This window comes from Panthera onca, chromosome A1 (genome assembly GCF_046562875.1).
Source record: "Panthera onca isolate mPanOnc1 chromosome A1, mPanOnc1 haplotype 2, whole genome shotgun sequence".
Classification (NCBI taxonomy): Eukaryota; Metazoa; Chordata; class Mammalia; order Carnivora; family Felidae; genus Panthera; species Panthera onca.
This window is the reverse complement of record NC_138339.1, coordinates 169,208,758-169,229,523: the sequence shown is the minus strand read 5'-3', so window position 1 is coordinate 169,229,523 and position 20,766 is coordinate 169,208,758. Positions and strand designations below refer to the sequence as shown.

The following is a 20,766-nucleotide window of genomic DNA, read 5'->3' as shown; positions in this document are numbered from 1 at the left end:
ACCATTCTAGATCCCTTTCAGAAGTATAATTGTACAGTCTTTTCATGACTGGCTCGTTTCACGTAGATAATGCCCTCGAGGGTCATCCACATTGTAGCACGTGTCAGAATTTCCTTCCTTTTCAAGGCTGAGGAATATTCCACTGCATGCATACACTACATTTTGCTCATCTATTGGTCTATCGATGGACAGACACTTGGATTGCTTTCATCTTCTGGCTACTGTGAACAGTGTTTCTATGAACGTGCATGTTCACACATGTCTTTGAGATCCCGCTTTCAATTCTTGTGGGCATCTACCCAGAAGTGGATTTGCTGGATCATATGGTAATTATATTTTTAATTTTTTTGGTAAGAACTAAAGTGGTTAACTTTGTTATGAGAATTTTGTCTCACGGTAAAACAAGAGAGGTAGAGAGGCTCAGGAGAGCATTTGTAACGATTGAGGAGGGTGGTAAGGGAGACCAGAAGAAACTGGACTCATAGTTGCAAAGCTACCAGAAATTCTCAAGTCAGCTGAATTGAAGGCACAGGGCATTTTCTCAACTGTACGTGGGCTCAGGACAAGTTACAAGGAAAGGGGCCGGGACCCAAAATGACAGCAGGGCAGCAGAATGGCAGACCCACGGGACTATTATCAGAAGTATTTACTGATGCTCCTTTTAGAGGCTTCCAATGTACAGGCCAATAGCAATCTCAGAGGAGATGATGCCACAGAAGTTCGTTCAACAGCTCATGGTAACAGGGGTCCTGGCAGCCAGCACGTGCTGAAGGGTGCCATGAGCCTGTGCAGGGCTGGCACTGTGCACGCGTGTCTTCTCTGCATGCAGCCCTGCCAGGTTGAGGGGTTGCTACGGCATCATTAAGCATCTCACCCGAGGATGTGGTGCTAGATTTGAAGCCAGGCTCCGAAACCTGTGTTTTTCTCACCATATCACACCCATCGAAGAGGGTGCTGGGTGAGGACGGGGCCAACTGCTTGAGGTGATTTCTAGACCCACTCATTCATGCCATCTGTTCTTTTTCATAACGTAAATAATGTTTCTTGTTGCATGTTAACAGCTGAATTCTACCCCCCACCCCCAATTCATCTGTTGAAGTCCTGACCCCCAGGACCTCAGAATATGACTATATTTGGAGACGGGACCTTTAAAGAGGAAATTAAGTGAAAATGAGGCTGTTGGGGTGGGGCCTTAATCCCATCTGACTGGAGTCCTTGTAGGAGGAGGAAATTTGAAGACAGAGAGAGACACTAAGGTTGTGGGTTCACAACAACTGTACGTGCACAGAGGAGAGACCATGTGAGGACACCATGATCTTGGACTTCTGGTCTCCAGAACCGCGAGAAAATAAATGTCTCTTGTTTAAGCCCCTGGTCTGTGGTGCTTTGTTATGGCGGCCCTAGTTAATATATCATGAAACACAATAATGGTTTGAACACATTTCAAGTAGCATTACATTGGAACACTTCAAAAACCCTTTGGAAAATATAACCATATCCTGTCTTATCAATCTTAACCTACAGTTACAGCATGTCTTCAAAAATACCAATATTTCTGGAAGGGTATGGAACAGTGTGACATTCTTTGAGCACGTATCAGAGATTTGTTTTTTAACTGCCAATTTTTAAGTCTATACGTTTATTTTTATTCTGTCTGACAAAAGGAATCGCAAGCAGAGAAATCACAGGTGACAGAAATATGTATTATTGTGCAGCACACGGTGTAATTTAGACTTCCTGAGCCATACTATTGTCCATTCATTGGTATTAACATCTTCAAATTATAGCTAATGCTACGGGAGTAGCATGTGCTTTATAAAGTGTGCTCTAAATGGTTTCATTTTGTGCCTCTCCCAGCCCCAGCCTGGACGTGCTTACCTCTCCTCCCATCCCCGCACAGAAGAATCGTATCATGAACCCACCAGTGAGCAATGTGCTTGTGGTCCCCAGAATACAAATTCAGCTTCTACTCAGACTTCAGCACAACTCCTGCCTCTTCCGCCCCTAAGCTCCTGCTGCTTTCCTTTGTTCTGGGCAAATTCTGTTTTCTCAATAAGAAGCTCAGACAAAGAGTTCAACTGCCCTCTGCAGTATACATGGGGTTCTGTTAGACACCCAGAATGCCAGGGAGAGCCACCCAGATCAGGGGAGAGAGAAAAGGAGTGCTCCAGAAATGCAGACTGCAGTTATTTCCATGGAACTGGTTAAAAGTCTGATCCAGCCCAAGAAGGCAAGCTTTCCATAATTAAGAACTGATATGAACAGTCTCATCGGCCCAGCCTCATCCTATGGGTTGGTTACATGGAGGGAAGTATCTGAAGAGAAAACAGGTCTCCAGATAACCCACTGGAAAACAAAAACAAACCCCCGAAGAAGCCCTCCTAAACAGTTCACTTGAAACAGTGTTTAAAGAATAAGTTATTTTTGTTTCCACGCAATGTAAGAGACTGAAAAAGCCTGTTTATTCTCGAACTTTCCCTCTAGCTTTTATGATTCATAGATGGAGGCAAAAAGCCAGCAAAGAGGGGCACCTGGGTGGCTCAGTCAGTTAAGCGTCCGACTTTGACTCACATCATGATCTCACAGTTTGTGAGTTCGAGCCCCACGTCGGGCTCTGTGCCGACAGCTCAGAGCCTGAAGCCTGCTTCGGATTCTGTGTCTCCCTCTCTCTCTGCCTCTCCCCCACTTGCACTCTGCCTCTCTCTCTCAAAAATGAAATAAAAACATAAAAAAAAAAAAAAGCCAGCACAGAAACCACAGACGAAGATGTCCACTGTAGCCCCATGACCTGTAAATCAACAATGGAAGGGACTTTCCAGGGCTGAAACCAGTTTGTTTCAAGTTTTCTGCTAACATTCGATGCCAAAATGTTTTAAACACATAAAAATCCTATAGCCCATCCTGGCTCATCCTTAAGGAAATACTGCATTGTGGCAGATGATCCTTTTCATGGTTAAAAAAGTTTAGAATTGTATCTCAGAGTTGATACAAAGTGGCACATCCTTTTAAGCCTTAACAAGTAAAAATGACTGTAAATATAATTAAATACTTGGTATCTCATCCATTGTAGGGTAAAGAAATCTGATTTCCACAAGGCTCAATTCAATCACTAATTTTGAGTGCCTACCATATGCAAGGCAATGTGGATAATTCAACTGCAGACCGGGCATTGGCACTGCCTATGTGGATACTGCCATCTTTTGAAAAAGATTGAGTCTCAGTTTGTAATTCTGGGCCTAATCCAGAGCCAGATGCCAAATACTTACTTCGTATACAGTGAATATAAAGTGGAAACCAATACAGAAGATGTATTTCCTGCAACAGAGTTGAAGGAAACTGGTATCTTCTTAAATGAGGTCTCTTCCCTGAAATCAGCCTAGCTTTTTTCAAAAAAAAAAAGGAAGTAAAGACGATTTTTCTACACTGCAATTTAGAGTGGAAAGTAAAACAAACAAACGAACAAAAAACCAAAAATAAAACCCCAAACCTCCATCTTGCTCAGACTGAATGGTAATCCTGAAAAATGTTCTTAGAAAGGACGATCACCATCGGGTCCATTTTGAAGATGAGGTCCTATATGTGTGTCTTAAATTTAAAAAAGAAAACTACATATGTGTGGTGTGTGCACACCTCGTGCTTTCTTTCCTATAGCATATGAGATCACATCCTAGGGCAGACGTATAGGCTTGAACATCACCTAGGTCGTCCCTCCCCCTGACTTACTGGCATAACCTGGGTGGCACATCATACCAGGTCTCTATCTACCCCCTAAATTACTAATCTAGATAACATCAGTCCATCCTTCTATGCCTCAGTTTCTTCCATTTGGAAAAATAAAGAAAATAAAACCTTTCTCTCTAAAAACCTTAGAGGGAGGATAATGGAGATTAATTATAGAGCCTCTACAAAGAAATCTGAGCTCCTTGTGGGGAAGAACTTTATAAATAGAAGCTATAATTACTGCTGTTCAAACAGAAAAGCAAAAATAAAGCAGATCTATTAACATTTATGAAATTAAATCACAGGCAATTTATTTTTAGTAGCATAAAATAAATGGATAGGTCAGCAAATCAAATTAAGGATAAAAGCTTGAAGGAATGCATTCTTTTATCTATGTCTCTTAACTATAAAGATGAACAAGATTTCTTTTTTTAATCCAAGAAAAAGACAAAGAGTTAGCACCTTTTACATTATTCCTCACTTCAGGATCACAATAGGATGGCAACCGTTCATGAGATTTATTCATACAATTTTGCCTGAAATCACTGATTTCTCTCTTTTTAATTTTTTTAATGCTCATTTATTTTTGAGAGAGAGAGAGGGAGGGAGAGAGAGAGAGAGCACAAGCAGGGAAGGGGCACAGAGAGAGGGAGACACAGAATCTGAAGCAGGCTCCAGGCTCCGAGCTGTCAGAACAGAGCCTGATGTGGGGCTTGAACTGACGAACGGCAAGATCATGACCTGAGCTGAAGTCAGACACTTAACTGACTGAGCCACCCAGGTGCCCCTGCTTTCTCTTAAATATAGACTACGGAAATGAGACAGAACCCCAGAGAGCTCTTTTTCTCCCCCTACAGGATCACAGTTAAGCATGCTAGGAACTCGTGTTCTGATGACCCAAGGCAGAATGTATCATTATTTATGAATACTCTATACCAAAAAAAGGTTCTTCTAACCTAACCCCTTGGCCTCTCATTTTGACCAAGTAGCATTTTCTCATTTAAGGAGACAACCAAAACTAAAACGAGCCTCAAAAAGCTAACCTTTCTTGAGCACCCACCATGTTCTAACTACCATGTTAGAGCTCTTCAGACGCCATATTTCATTGAGGCCTCACAACAAATCCAGGAGACAGACATGATCTCCCCTTGATGGAAAAGGGCAGTGAGAATTCAAAGCAGTTTCGTTTTGCCCCAAAAGGCACAGCTGGTTAAATGAAGAGACTGGATTCATCAAGAATACAAGTGAAACACATTCCTACCAAACAGCTTCAACAAAAACACTGCCAATTTTCAAGCCTACACATTTATTTTTACCTAATCTGACAAAAGGAATCACAAGCAGAGAAGCCACAGGCAACAGAAATGTGTAATACTGCACATCAGACGGTATAATTTAAACTTCCTGAACCAAAGTGCTGCCTGTTCACTGGTGTAGTCATCTTCAAGTTACAGACGGGAGGAAGACTTGAGGCGGTGGCCCGGGCACGTGTTCTGAGGTTCAAACTCTGCCCCTCCCCCAACCACAGTCTGGATGTGTGCGGCCACCTCACTGCTACCATTTCAGTGGGTGACTGGACCAACTGGAAGATGGGCAAAACGTCATTTAAGTAACCTGCAGTTTCACTGACGCTGTCTGGTTTTAATGAGTTCTTTTGAATTATTTTGGCCAACTGGAAGTGTAATGAATTTATCAAAATCATTAACAAAACCAAAGAAAAACCCGAGTATTTGGTCATGGTCTTATGCTAGCTTCTGTGTGAAGGTAAAGGGACCTTCTTCTTATTCAGCTGTTCAACTTAAAGTATATGCTAGGAAGGTCTTTCTCAGGAAACATGGCAGTCAACATACCTTGGCGTTGAGAGGACACACAGACAGGGCACTTCTAAAAAGCTGTTCTTCGTTTCGCCACTCACCACTGCGAATCATGCACCTCAGCATGTTTATGAATAGAATTCCCAGTACGACAGTAGCAATCAATTTCTTAGGAACAGAGAGATACCATAAATGTCATTAGGAAGGTCTAGCCAGTCGTCTTGGGTATGAATGGCACACCACCCTGGGCCAATACCTTTTTCTTAGTGTGTTTACTGAGCGCTCCGAATCCGAAAGTCAGCAGCATGCAGTACCCAGCACTGGGGAGGTACAGGACTCTTTCTGCAACCACAAAGCCCACTCGGAAGAACAAGTTACTTGCAGGGAGAAATGGGATAATGAGAAATCCTAGGCCCAGCGTAAGGATCCTGGAAAGTGAGAAGTAATTAAAGTAGCTATTTTCAGACTTCTCAAAAAAAAAAAAATCCTACTCAACATTAAATTAGTGATAAAGGCTGTGTTTTTTTTTTTTTAAGTCATCAATTGGGAAAAGGTACCAGCAGTAGCAGAGAAACGTCATCAGTAAAGAGGATTTAGCCTGGCAGTATTAGGATAAGTCATAAAATCTCACTAATGCACTTAGTTTAGCATCAAGCATATGGACAAGACTTGTAAGGTGCTCAATCCATACAAGTAAGGTTAGAATGATCACACTTTGTGAGCCCTTATTAATTCACTTACTCCTAACACCCCTCAAACCATGTAGGCATTGAATAGATCAGTGGGTATTTTGGTCCCAATTAGTCCACTATAGTTTTCATGGGAAAAAAAAATCCCCTCTCCAACCTTAACAGGAATAATAATACTTTACTAGTTTAAGCTTTATAAAATCTGAAATAAACAAAATTGCAATCATTTTTGGGTGCTATGTCACCACATATTTCACTCAAGCAAAAAGAAAGCTGAGCAACAAAGAGCTTCCGGAACTAGGCAACATTTCCGATGTCCCATATGATGCAAGAGCATAAATTAAGAAGCTAGGTCAAATTTGGTGGCTCCTTCCTGGACCCTGTGCCTTCAGTACTTAAAAAAACAAAACAAAACAAAACAAAACAAGGCAAAATCATTATTGCATGTGTATAGGTGAACTGGGGCTAAAGTTAGTAGAATTATGAACCAATTTAACAGGTAAACTTAAAACTTATTTTGGGGGTGCCTGGGTGGCTTGGGAGGTTGAGCGACCAACTCCTGATTTTGGCTTAGGTCACGCATGATCTCATGGTTTGTGAGATTGAGCCTCGTATCAGGCTCTGCACTGACAGTGCAGAGCCTGCTTGGAATTCTCATTCTCTCTCTCTCTCTCTCTCTCTCTCTCCCTCCCTCTCCCCTGCTCGTGCTCTCTCTCTCTCAAAATAAATAAGCTTTAAAAACAAAACTTATTCTGAGAAATTACTAATTCCCTAAACACATATGCTTAAAGGGAATCAACTACCTTAAATAGTCTTCTTTCTCAGGAAACACATTTGTTCCCCCCACCTCCATTATTTTCTCAATAACCTTTTATTTTCTCTCTCTCTCTCTCTCTCTCTCTCTCTCTCTCTCTCTCTCTCTCTCGTGAGAAAGAATAGTCTCTTTGGAGCAGTGGTTTATTTTCTACTAAACAACAACAGAAGGAATCACTAGAACATCCACCAGAGTTTTTTGAAGGAGAATTGTGAAATGATGGGCACAGCACACATCAATTACACTCTCTGTTCTGACCATAAATTACTCTTTACCACCTACAGAGAAAAGGATCTCAAGATGCTACTTCAAGGGAAAGGTGGGAGGGGGAGACAGAGCAGTCATCCGTTCCCCTCCTCCAAGTTCACTCCCCACTAGTTGAAGCCAGCAATGGATTCCAAATGGGTGGAACTCATCCTAGGCATAAATACGTTTTGGAAATAAATGTCCTTAGATGTTCCTTCCACAAAATTGTTAAAATGATCAGTGCAAAATGGATTTAGCAAAATGCTCTGATCCAGCCCAGTGTGGAAGTTAAAATTCAGTGCTGCCTCTTACCTTCTTTTGTGGCTGTCTTCAGAGCACAGGGCTTGGCATATTAGGCCAATTAGACAGAACCACAGTGCTGCCAGTGCAATTACTCTCCAGTCACCGGCTGACTTAATGAGGGGGATGCAGCCCATTGACCAATCAAAACACAGCCACCAGGGGCACAGCAGCAGCCAGGCATTCAATGAATAGTAGTAATTATAGTTTATGGCCTGTCAGTCAAAAGGAAAACAAACACTCATTTGATACAGAACTTCTACATATATACATATATGTATATATAACACCCATATATATGTATATGGTGTGTATATATACACATACCTTGTAACTTCACTTTTGAGGCATCCATAGGCTTCTGTTCAAGGAGAGCAGTTGTATAAAATAAAATGTCAATTTCTACATTGGACGTGGGACTATACTTTGCAATCTATTAAATGTGTTCAGACTGTAATAGAGAAAAATACAGCAAAGCCACCAGACTCTGCTATACATCTGTTATATTTCTGGTCAAAATGTGTCCCATTTACTTAGTGATGCCCAAAGTCTGTGACCCAGGAAATCTGAGGCCCAGGGTTCACCTATGTGTCTGACAATTTAAGAAGAGCATTTTTCCTCCTTTTGATTTCTACCTCTATGAAATGCACCACTAAGAATTTGTGGCTTGACACCTTGCCTTCAGAAAAAGCAAACCTTTACAAGAAATAGTGTCTGGATACTGCCACACGTTTAAAGATATATTACCGATGCGGTTAGATTTTGTGTTAATCCCACTACATCAATTTCCTTTACCACAACAGTAATGGGGTCAGGGGACACTTTAGTGAGGCTGGCAGGAAAGCTGATATTTGAAAGAACCATTTCTCTTAATTTTGATTAGAATGGAAATACAAGGGAGTCACGCTCTCTCGATCGATCCCTTAAAATCTGGTTTCATCCGAGAATATCCTTAGTGAGAGCAAACAAATGTGGAGGTGTTCCACTGATTAGGGATTTTGTGGGCGTGTTGGGAAGTCAGAAGAGGGGGACAAAGGTTCTGAAAGCTAGTGGGCAGAGAAGACAAAAGTGGAGGACAGGCTCAGCACTCACCCTGACCAGCATGCTGTCGGCGAAGGAGGCGGGATTGTCCACCTCGGTGAATGCCGGGGGGCCGGTGCCCATGATTTTCCAGCGCATGTAGAGCACCCCTGCTCCCCCTGAGGCCAGAAGGGTCATCCTGAAGAGGAGGCCCCCATTCCTGAGCACGCCAAGGTTCTGAAAGGTCAACGAAAAGCCCCTGATGTCGTGGGTTTTCAAATAAAAGCGCAGCCAAGCTCAGTGCACGTGTGCAGCACTTCTGCCCGAACTGCTCTGCTGCCGTGCTGAAAAGGGCTAGCTATTTTCAAATTCAAAACGGCGAGAAATATTTTGAAAATGGCGTTTTAAATCAGCTGGTACTTGACATTTTCCATGTCTGGGCGGGAGACAAAAAGTATATACTCACCTCTAATGATTTGTCTTTATGTAGTACCTTCTGGACCATTTCCAGAACATTTAATTTGCCTATCACCAAGATGTCAAAGACTGCATTCAAACCCTGAGGAAGCAAAGCAAGGCAATCAGTGAGGGAGAGCCTGGCTCTGATTAGGTGGCAATTACACTTCACAATTTTATTACTGAATCTCGACAAGAATTGCAGTGGCTAAGATAATCACCGGAGATGTCTCCAGCTGTAAAACAGACACCCCACTATTGTTCTTATGAAATCGGCTCATGGTGATGTATCAGATTTCCTGCCTAGTAGATCCCTGTTGGTCATAATTTCATAGTCTGCACAGAAGAGTAGTCTAAGGATTCAGGATAGCTGGAAATTTGGGGTTCCCAGGAGAAGTTCTCCAGAGGTCCCTCTTGCCTATTTTTTTTTCTTTTACTATAAAATAGTCTCTTAGTGGCTTAACAGAGGGGTTACCTGCACAGTAATTATGCCTCAGAAGATAAAGGCAGCCGTCAACCTCGAAAACCGAGCCATGTAAGTAATTAGTCACACCTCAAGAACGCCAAGCGCTGACTGATTTCAGCACGTGTAGTAGTAGCAGGGGCACAACATAAGAAATCATCTCTGATGGGGCTCTGGATCTCTCAGGTGCAGACTCCTGGCTGTCCGCTGGTTTTCAGGTCTTGCTGGGCACACAGCCCAGCAGCACTTCCCAGCCAGCCCTGCAGCTACGTGTGGTCATGTGACTTGAGTTTCAGCCTCCAGAACGTGGCTCAAAGCGCTTATGCATTATTTTGGAGGTTTGCTTATAACCTGGGCACACTCCGTCACTTGGTTTCCCCTTCTGGCTGGCTATGATGGACACCATCAGGGCAATGGTGGAAACTACATACTCCAGAGGGCAGAACCTGCACCAGCTAGTGTCCACTGTGTGGACAACAGCCACCTCCACCCACGGCTGCGAGGTGAACGACAAATAACTTCCATTACGTGAAGCCAGTGTCTGGGATGTGATGCAGCTACACTTCCGCTGGTAGCTTCCAGTAGACCCAAAATAGTTTCTTTCCAGAAGGCGAGGGCTGCTTTTGCCAGGCTAGATGGGCCTTGGATTCCCTTCTCTGCCCTGCAATGGACTTTCTGTAGATGTCACCGCTGTAGGCAAGGTCAACTTGTGGAACTCCCTGACCAATCTAAAGTGGTCACAGTGCATATGGCATCTGTGGTTAAAGCTCCCCCTAAATGACTTTGGTCTTTTTGATGTGGGGCTTTGCGGTGAAGAAAATCATAAATCATCAGAAGCCAGTGGTAATTTGTGGCTTTTAGAGCAAGGATCCCTACTTAACCCTCTCCCATAAATGCTGGAAGCCATTAATTATCTAATACACAGGCCAGCACTGGGTTAATCATTTCAAAGAATTCTGATTTTATTCACTCATGAGATACAGGATTTTAGTGAGTCACAGAAGACCATTTCTCCCCTGGTGTAAACCATCTTCTAGAAGGCAGAAGCTTCCTGTTGAGCTGCCACTGTCTTATACCATTTGTTTTTCTCCCTATGAGTCACCAAGGGGTGAGGGGATCACATCATTACAAGGACTGAGCCAAATAGAATTTTGGCACTCTCCAACTGCCCATTTAAATACATCATCAAAATGTCCACATTCTAATCAAATGTTTGAAAACAGCTAAATTTTACCACATCTTTAGTATCTTTAGTCACATAAATTCAACCTTTAGTGCTTTTCAAACATTAACAGGAGCCACCTTGGACCTTGTTACATGGAGATTCTGGTTCAGCAGGCCTGGGGTGGGGTCAGAGATCCTAAATTTCTAATAAGCTCCCAGATGGTATTGATACTACTGGTCTTTGCGAAGCAAAGGTTTAGAGCAGTGGATGATTCTGCCGGCCGGGGGATGCTTGACAATGTCTAGAGACATTTTAAGTTGTCACAGTCAAGACAGTCCTACTGGAATTTAGGGGTAGAGGCCAGGGATGTTGCTACACCTGCCACGGTGCACAAGACAACCCTCCCATAAAAAAGAATGATCTAGCCCAAAACATCAATAATGCTGAGATTGAAAAACATCGGCTTGGAACAAACTTAAAAAAAAATAATAACCCGTGAAGTTCAAGTATCTTTGCGCAGTAATTCTTTCTGCGCCATTTCTTAGCTAGCTAACCTTCATCTTCTAGACTAAGCCTCATAAACTCTTTCATCTTTGCTTTGACTTACATCAAACCCCATATAGATTTATCTGCTCTTTCCTTCCCAGGTTATTCCTATCTGGGCCATGCAAATCCCATAACTTTGTTTCCATTTCTCTACCCCTGATCATAGCCCTAATTTCTAAGTTTTCCTCTAATAACATCAAGCATAAAATTGGCTACGATGGAAGAAAAGGAAAGTGAATGTCAATGCCTCTCCCTTCCTGGGGCTTCGATTCTGATCAGACATAGGAGGTGGAGGCCTCTGCTCTTCAGGACCCCTCTTTTCCTCTTTGATATTTCCAGTCAAGGCCAAGCACAACATACACTCAATACTTCTTCAATCAGGACCAGAAGCATTGATGGCGTCAGCCCACTGCTGTATCTCGAAGTGCGGCAATAGGACAGCACCCTGGAAAACTGAAACTGTTCTTTTCTCTTTTTCTATGGCACCCCTCCATGAGAGAGCTAATCACTGTCTGTAAGAACTTCCCACTTTCCGTTTCCCACCGGTTGCTAATGATAGTCAACTGAGACAGTCCATTTCCATGAAACACTACATGTACTAAAAGCACAAGTAACTGATAGAAGGGTCCCTGACTGGCTGGTAATGGGGTTGAGAAGTGGAGGAAGTCACAGAGGCAGGGCTAGCCCGAGACGTCTCTACTGTGGCAGAGGGAGGGGCAGGCCCTGACTGCATCTCAGGTCTTACCAGCACAGTGATCCCTTGCTCTTTACACAGCATGGCCACCGCTCCCAGGAGGATACTCAGCAACACCCAGAACGTAGAATGTGTTCCCTCCTTGTTACCTGCTGATAGAGAAATGACAGACATAAACATCATGCAACACAGCTTAGCCCTGGTAGCACCAGGGACTAACATCCTAAGCATGTGCTCTAAATAGCCACGATTTAAAAAGAGGTTGGTCTTCTGATAGCATTTCTCTGTGGGCAAGTGTATTACACTCTGCATTTCTAGTTAAACAGCACTGTCTAAATGATATACATACCCACTCTCAAGGCACATCCTAGCAGGTACCCACAGCCTGTTGGAGGCACCGCAATGAAGGCCTGGCCACCAAGATATCTCATTGCAGACTCCCTATGGGGCAAGTTCCTACTTCCTGATCTGCCAGCCACCTAACAGGCCACTCTGACAGGCTGTGTTGAGAAGTCCCACTGAGAGTGTGAGCACTGTATCTGATTATAGGATGGCCCCAGCAGTGACTGCTGCTATCACCACAGCAGTGATGGCAATGCCTGAGCTGCCCTGAGAAAGCCTACAACTGTAGGCACAGAAGTCCAGGTAAAGGCCCAGGCCAGGCTGGGCTGGGCTGCCAACCTGCATGGGGCTTCAAGCCAGAACATCCTTAGAAATGGGAACTCTGTAGTAAGAAGCCTGGGGTGGGACTGACCTTGAGTTAAAACTGATGGTCCCTGAACTGCCTCCAGCCAAGGGAGGGTCTGGCTTTATTCTGTTTGGTGGGTGATATCTGCAATTTGGGGCCAGGGCTGAACTGCTGGAGAGAGGCCACATGTCCTTTGTAAGGCCCTCACCCCCTCATCTACATAGATGGTACACATTTAAAAAAGACATAGGTTTGAAGTAGGGCAAAGCAAACCTGCTTGGAGGGCCAAACCATTAGCTTGCCTGGAGTTCCTACGAATCTTGGTTCAGTTCTGATCAAAACCAGAACTCTTGGTCCAAAATCCGGCTCTGCCATTTACTATGTGACCTTGAGCAAATTACTTCCACTCACAGTCTCAACGACTTCATCTATAAATTGGGAGCAACATTACCTACCTACTGATATATTTGAGAGGAGAAAAACTATACAGAAATGCCTGGCCATTTGTGTTAAAAATTATAGAAACGTGGTTGCAAATGCAAAACATATCTGTAAAACACACAAGAAACCAACCACAGTTGTTTCTGAACAGTTCTAAGAAGAAAATTTGGGCAGCAGAGGGATAAAGTCTATGCTTTCCCACTGTACAGCCCTTCACATATCCTTAATTTTTTTTTTAACTATGTGCATGTTTGACAGCCTCGTTAGCTTCCACCCATTAGATGCCAGCAGCCCTCCCAGCCCTCAGATGTGACAACCAAGAATGCCACAGGCTTTGTCAAACACCCCTGAGAACAGTGGGGCAGAAATCACCCACACTTGGGACCAGTGCCCTGAACCAGGGTAATGACAGTGTGTGGTCCATGCACCTGCCCTTGGATCCTGTTAGAAATTCAGAGTCTCAGGCCCCACCCAGAGCTGTGCAATCAGAAACCTGATGGTGGAGCCCAGCAACTGGCCTTTTAACCAGCCTTCCAGGTGATTCTAATTTTTTTTTTTTAATGTTTGTTTATTTTTGATAGAGGGAGGGAGAGCACCAGCGGGGAAGGGCAGAGAGAGGGAGCCACAGAATCCGAAGCAGGCTCCAGGGTCTGAGCTGTCAGCACAGAGCCCGACATGTGGCTGGAACCTATGAACTGTGAGATCATGATCTGAGCTGAAGCTGGATGCTTAACCGACTGAGCCACCCAGGTGTCCCTCGGTCAATTCCTTTTAAATTATGATTTTAGGAAAGGCCTCACAAATATCAGCAGCTCAGCCCAGGGGTTCAGCGGGCAGAATGGAGGTGGTCACAGCTCACAAGGCACTGTAACCTTCTGCCATATGATGGAGATGGATGGCAGATAACACCCTTAAGGCTTGTCCTCTCCATGCTGTGGACATATGGTCCACTGAGCTTTTCTCCCATAACACATCCTCCTGAGTCTGCGTCAAACCACTCTCAGGATTTTCTCATATTAGCAGTTGGTAGGTAATTAGATGTCTTTAATTATAAGAACTCATGTACTACCATGGGGTCTTCTCCACAGATAAAAGGGTAAATGACCCCCAGCCAGGCTCCTGTGCCCCTCAGGGCTCACAATGGGACAGGCACTACGGCAGCTCGGGAGATGTGCTGGGGTCCCTGGTCTCAGCATGCTGCTTCCACATCCACTAAGCATTAGATTTGATGGTTCACTAGAAACCAAATGGACCTCTCCCCCACCGCCTGGACTGGCTTTTTCTAAGCTTCCTCATTCCCACAATCTGTATTTGTAACTTTTCTTTTTAAGTTCATTTATTTTGAGAGAGAGAGAGAGAGAGAGAGAGAGAGAGCGAGCGCGACAGAGGGAGCAGGGGAGGACCAGAGAGAGAGAGAAAGGGAGAGAGAGAATCCCAAGCAGGCTCCATGCTGTCAGCACAGAGCCCAACGTGGGGCTTGATCTCCCGAGCTATGAGATCATGACCTGAGCCGAAATCAAGAGTCTGATGGTTAACGACTGAGCCACCCAGGTGCCCCTATGCTTGTGAGTGTGTGTGTGTGTGTGTGTGTGTGTGTGTGTGTTTCTAACTCTTAATAAAACATAATGACTTCCCAGTGTGATGCTCCCTGTTCTTAACATTTAAAGAAGGTTCCTTGACCATTTTACATTCCTTCCTAAAAAACTGAACTAGCTTGTATTTTACTTGACTGTGTAACCTAGATGAATTTCCCCCTATCATGGACCAGTGGCTTGGATAGGAAAAAAATTCCCAGTTCCTCCATTAAAACACCCAAAGGACAGCTTCTGAAGCACTCCATTAACACAAAGTTAAATGAGTATGGAGATGTGAAAGTAATGGGCTCAGGTTCCACTTGTCTGGAATTTAAAATGGTTTTCTCCTTAGATGGCAAAATCAGAGATTTCACTGAATACAGAAAAATAACTTGCATAGGAAACACAGCTTTCACATTTACTGATAACCTTCTTCCTAATCTCACTCCATACTTTCACCACATTTCTCAAACCCCAAATTTCTGCAAGGGACCTGGACACCTCACACCTCTCAAATCCTCTATCACGATTCTTTTGGAAGATTTCCATTCTCTACTTACCTCTTATGATTTTGTGCAGACATGTCTGGTAAAAAGCATGCGAAAGACAACGTTTCTTTGCTGAAGAAATTTCTTAAGTTACAGTGATTTTTAAATATTATGCCACTTCTCAACAGTGGCAATTTCTGGTCAAAAGCAAAATTTCAGTTGTCAGTTACAAACCTAGGGATGGCTTTATATTCAGAAAATCAAATCTTAGACTACACTGTTCAGAAGAGTAGGCATTATAGCTAATGAGCACCTGAAATGTGTCTGGTCCCTAGTGAGATGCGTTGTTAAGTATAAAATACACACCCGATTTTGAAGACTCAGTATGAAAAAAGAAAATGTAAAATATTTCATAATTTTTATACTGACTTTTACATGTTGAAATTATAGTATTTTTTATACATCTGGCTAAAAACTGCAGTTAAAATTCATCCAACTGCATCTTTTTATAATGTGGCTACTAGACATTTAAAAATTACGTGCATGGCTCATCCTGTGTTGCTACTGCACAGCACTGTCTATATCATGTGCTCAGAGACCCAGCTCACAGATGAAATGATCTGCTCATGGCTTTAATTGTATTCCAAGTCTGCCTTCGAAAACTCAGAAAGTATGAAGCGAGCTTGTCTATTTAAATCTTTCTCTTGCAACCCCCTCCCATACTGGCCACTTGACATGTTATCAGGAGTTATAGGACTATTCATGCACACACATTTCACTTTTTCCAGCATTCAAACTGGAAAGCTTAATTTAACTGATGTCTTAAAACGCCAATGTACATACCATTGGCACTATTTCCAGTATGGGAGTGGTCAAGGAGGGCCTTATAAAAAGTAAATACTCAACTGGGAAACTGGTTCTGAGTCTGGGGACAGCTCAGCCTACTGCACTTCTAGTAATATGGCCTGCTCTAGCATAGTTTTACCCATGTAATTCCTCAGACTCAAGACTCCTTTTTGAGTCTTGATTTGTCAAGGTGACCAATGCTAATAGTTGCAAAGATATAGCATCTCTAGATGAGTTTGGGCTTTGCATTTCTTTGGGTATGCTCTTATTAACTAATGAAATTAACTTATTAACTAATGAAAGCCATTTTTTTATTTCCAAGTTTGAACATTTTAATAGGACAGCTGAAACAGATAATGTTAGGCTACCTCCAACAGCTGGTGCTCAATAGGTATTTGGGGAATCAATAATTTCATTTATTTCTATGTCTACCAGAAGTCTTATATTACCACATTTGTTATGCAATTATGATATGCAATTTAATACAAAAAAGTTAACAATTCACTTTCAATGTGAACAAAAATACAGCCAGAAGTCACATCTTTTGACATTAATGTCTTGAAATTTCCTCACAATGGAAAAATTCCCATCATGTAAGAGACTCTTTAAAAAAAAAAAGTTAAAAAAATTACATAAGCCTAATATAACACTGTATGTCAACGATACTGGAATTAAACATTTAAAAAATTACACAAGGAATATTAAAAAGGCACAGCAAAAGTTGACCGTGTTAATTTTAAATTCATAGCTGTTACAAACAGTGACCATAAATTCTGAGAGCCAGATGTCGCCTCCAGTGTGGTTGTATTTATGAATATTTGTATTCAAAACAATCCTCCCCAAATAGGGAAATCTAACTGGCACGTAGCTACATGCGAGCATCTCAGGATGTTGCGTTTACCCAGAGTCCTCTGTCTCATCTCCAGCCAGTCTGCTAAATTGCAACCACCAATGACCCAGGAGAAGGAGAAAAGGAACCATTCTTATACCATGTGACATCTCTCCTCACGTAGGAAGACACCTTGCTCTAGGATAATTATGCAGCTTTAGGAAACATCAACAGTTTATGATCCAGAGCTTCATAAACTGGCCTCGAAAATGTTTGTCTCAGTCTGTGTCTGCATTATCTAAGATAATACATTCACTTAGATAAATGAGGCAAAGGCTAATAGAGTGGAGGAAGCACAGGCCAAAAAAGAAAAAAAGAAAAAAAAAACCCAAAATGCACTAACAGAGAGACACTTGTCAGTGCTAACACCCACAAGTGCCAACAGATGTGATCAATTTAATGAAGCATGTGCTTCGGAGCTGGTACTACTTTCTGGTGGGAAGATCTTCTTTCAGTGAAAGCATCACATTGTATGAGCTCCCCTCTTCAGCACTCGATGCCTGGCATCTTTGCTGCCTTGAAGCTGGCACGTCATGTTGTGTGTGGGAACCACGCCACCCCGGCAGGTGGCTCCCACTCTCTCTGCCAGAGCGACACAATGAGCGTCAGATTCCCATTCCAAAAGTTGGAGCCAACCAGGCAGTGCTTCCACCCGCAGAATGAAAGAAGTCAGACATTACTATTCTAAAATACCAGCCCGTTTGGGGGACATCAAGTGGTGTAGGAACCGAAGAAACATAAAGGCAGAGAAAAGAAAATGCACATGAGTACCACAGTCAGAATTCAGTCGGCAATGACCCCAAATCTAAAAACAAGAGTCCTATAGTACATGAGATGCACAGTCTCCCTATTGTTTTTTAGAGCTGCATGATTCTAAGTCAAAGGAAAACAGATGTCTTCAATCAGAATGAAAATATGAGGAAATGATACCCCAAGAGGAAGAGTTATCCTATTCTAGCTCCCCGAACTGTGGCAAGGACAGCAATACAGCAAACAACGTTTAAGAACTTACAACAACTAATATTTGGGATATTGTCTTTTGCAATAGTTTAGAATTTAAAATGGTTGGGGTGCCTGGGTAGCTCAGTCAGTTGAGCTTCCGACTTCGGCTCAGGTCATGACCTCACAGTTCGTGGGTTTGAGCCCCACATCCGGCTTGCTGCTGTCAGCCTGTCAGCTCTGTCCCCTTCTCTCTGACCCTCCCCCACTTGCACTCTGCTCAAATAAATATTTAAAAAAAAGTATAGTTTCCCTTATAAGGACATTTCCTTTTTAATTTTTATTTATTTATTTTAAAAATGTTTATTTATTTATTTGGAGAGAGACAGCATGTGAGTGAGCAGGGGAGGAGCAGAGAGAGAGGGAGAGAGAGAATCCCAAGCAGGCTCCACACTGAGTGTGGAGCCTGACTCGAGGCTCAATCTCACAACTGTGAGATCATGACTTAAGCTGATATCAAGACTCAGATGCTTAACTGACTGAGCCACCCCGGTGCCCCAGGACATTTCCTTTTTAAAAAAGGATTCTGTAACAAAAGATCTTGCATGGAAATATTCTATTTAAGCACCCCAACACCACCGCCACCACAAAAAAAAAAAAAAAATCCAGACAGAAATGTTATGTGAGTAGATTTTTTTCCATTTTCTGAAAATGCTGGGGATTCTAGAGGTAAGCCCAAAATTGCTTGTTAATAAACTCAGGCAGTTAAAAATTGCCTAGAGCTTTATAATACATACATTGCATCTATAAAGAAAGCTAATAAGGTTATCAAAAAGAAATACATCCTTTGAAAGAGATTTTTTTTTTGACTAGTTAAACCACTAATTTCAGAGTACTCAATGTTTTGTTCCCTTATAAAAAATATTAAAAACCTCTCTTGAACTACAAGTTTCTGTGTAACTGCTGCGAGACCTTTCTTTGAATTTATGTTCAGATCCAAAAAGAACAAAGACCAGGTCACGTTAAGCCTTGAGTATAAACAACAAACAGCATCATTATTTGTATCCAATAAATGCCGGACTGAACTTTTACCACAAAAGAGCTTTGATTCTCAGTGGGACACTTAAAATATGTGGCATAACACGAGCAACTGTCATCACCGTCATGATAGTGTGTTTACCACGTGTGCTCACTAGTCGGCTTTTTGTAAAATGCACACTGACGAGGCAGGGAAAACAGAGGAGTGACTATTTCTTAACGTAGCTCAAAGTCCAAATGAAAAAATATACACCTGGATATATGAACGTCCATTAGTATCAACCTCTCTGCTCTGTTGGACTGAAGGAAATTTAATAGAGAGTAGATGAAAGAAATTAGCAGCATAAATAAAACTACCATGTGATCCAGAAATTCCAGTTCTGGTATTTATCCAATGGAAATGAACTCACTATCTTGAAAAGATATTGCACCCCACATTCACTGCATTATTTATAACAGCCAAGAAATGGAACAATCTAAGTTCATGGGTGAATGAATAAAGAAAAACCGTTTTACACACACACACACACACACACACACACACACATATGCACATACACATTCTATATACATAAAATACTATATGTATTATATATATACTATAAAATATACATTATACATATACTATAATACTATGTAATACTATATATATTATATACACACCGTATATTACATACTATGGTATATTACAAACACTATGTAATACCATGATATAGTATAGCATATTACGCTCTAGTATATAAAATACTATAAATATATAATATATATAAAACATATACTGTGTGTGTATATAGGTACATATACACAGTATAAACAAAATGGAATATTACTCAGATGTAAAAAAGAAGGAATTCCTTCCATTTGCAACATGTTTGGACCTTGAGGGCACTGTGCTAAGGAAAATAAGTCAGATAGAGAAAACAAATACAGCATGATCTCTCTTAATGTGTAGAATTAAAAACCAAACAAACTCCAAAATAGAACAGATTGGTGGTTGCCAGAGGACAGTGGAGGTGGGCAAAGTGGATAAAGGTGGCCAAAAGGTAAAAATTTCTAGGTATAAATCCTGAGGATGTAATGTATACCATGATGACTATAGTTAACAATACTGTAATGCATATTTAAAAGTTGCTGAGAGAGTAGATCTTAAAAGTTCTCATCATAAGAAAAAAAAATTGTAACTATATATGGTGACGAATGGGGAGCCTGAGTGACTCAATTGGTTGAGCATCTAACTCTTGATCTCGGCTCAGGTCATGATCTCACAGTTTGTGAGTTCAAGCCCCACATCAGGCTCTGTGCTGACATTGCAGAGCCTGCTTAGAATTCTCTCTCCCCCCTCTCTCTCTGCCTCTCCCCTGCTCTCAATCTCTCTCTCAAAAGTAAATAAACATTAAAAAAATATGGTGATGGATGCTCACTACACTTACTGTGGTGATAATTTCAGAATATATACAAATATTGAGTCATTATTTTGTACACCTAAAACTAATAAAATGTTATATGTCAGTTATATCTCACTTAAAAAAAAAGAAGATGCACATTTCAAGGAAAATAAAGAAATTAACAGTACAAAGGCCACAGTCATCAATTCTGTATAAATGCACTATGATAAGAAGAGAATACTTATTGAGAGCCCATTGTGAGGTGTGCACAGGAAGGAAAAAGTTAACAAGGAAGTATGGAAAACTAGAACATTCCACTCCTTGAGTATTCTGAATGCCGAAACCTTTATTTTAATCAAAATATACTGGACCATAAGCCCTTCAAGGCATGGACTTTCTAGTTTTTGTATCCCCAACACAGGACACAGGGCCTGGTACAAAGGACACTCTTCAGGTTTGGTTAATTATTGGTGAAGGAATGGATGACAAAAATTGATAAGGCTGTATACTATTTTAGAACAGAATCAGAAAAGTCTTATCATGGATGCTTG

At 42.0% G+C, this 20,766-nt stretch overlaps 1 protein-coding gene across 3 annotated transcripts in view; it reads right to left on the bottom strand.

Annotated features, from left to right (window-relative positions):
• Nucleotides 1-20,766, bottom strand: part of TMTC4 (transmembrane O-mannosyltransferase targeting cadherins 4) — a 65,273-nt gene that overhangs the window by 18,583 nt on the left and 25,924 nt on the right. For 2 of the 3 annotated variants that reach the window (XM_060636753.2, XM_060636755.2), the window contains exons 6-11: nucleotides 11,979-12,079; nucleotides 9,070-9,162; nucleotides 8,676-8,840; nucleotides 7,596-7,798; nucleotides 5,791-5,962; nucleotides 5,571-5,702 (exon numbers count right to left, since the gene is read on the bottom strand). In XM_060636753.2, the coding sequence (XP_060492736.2) occupies nucleotides 5,571-5,702; nucleotides 5,791-5,962; nucleotides 7,596-7,798; nucleotides 8,676-8,840; nucleotides 9,070-9,162; nucleotides 11,979-12,079 (866 nt within the window). The remainder of the gene's footprint in view (nucleotides 1-5,570; nucleotides 5,703-5,790; nucleotides 5,963-7,595; nucleotides 7,799-8,675; nucleotides 8,841-9,069; nucleotides 9,163-11,978; nucleotides 12,080-20,766) is intronic. The other variant, XM_060636756.2, reaches the window with a different exon arrangement.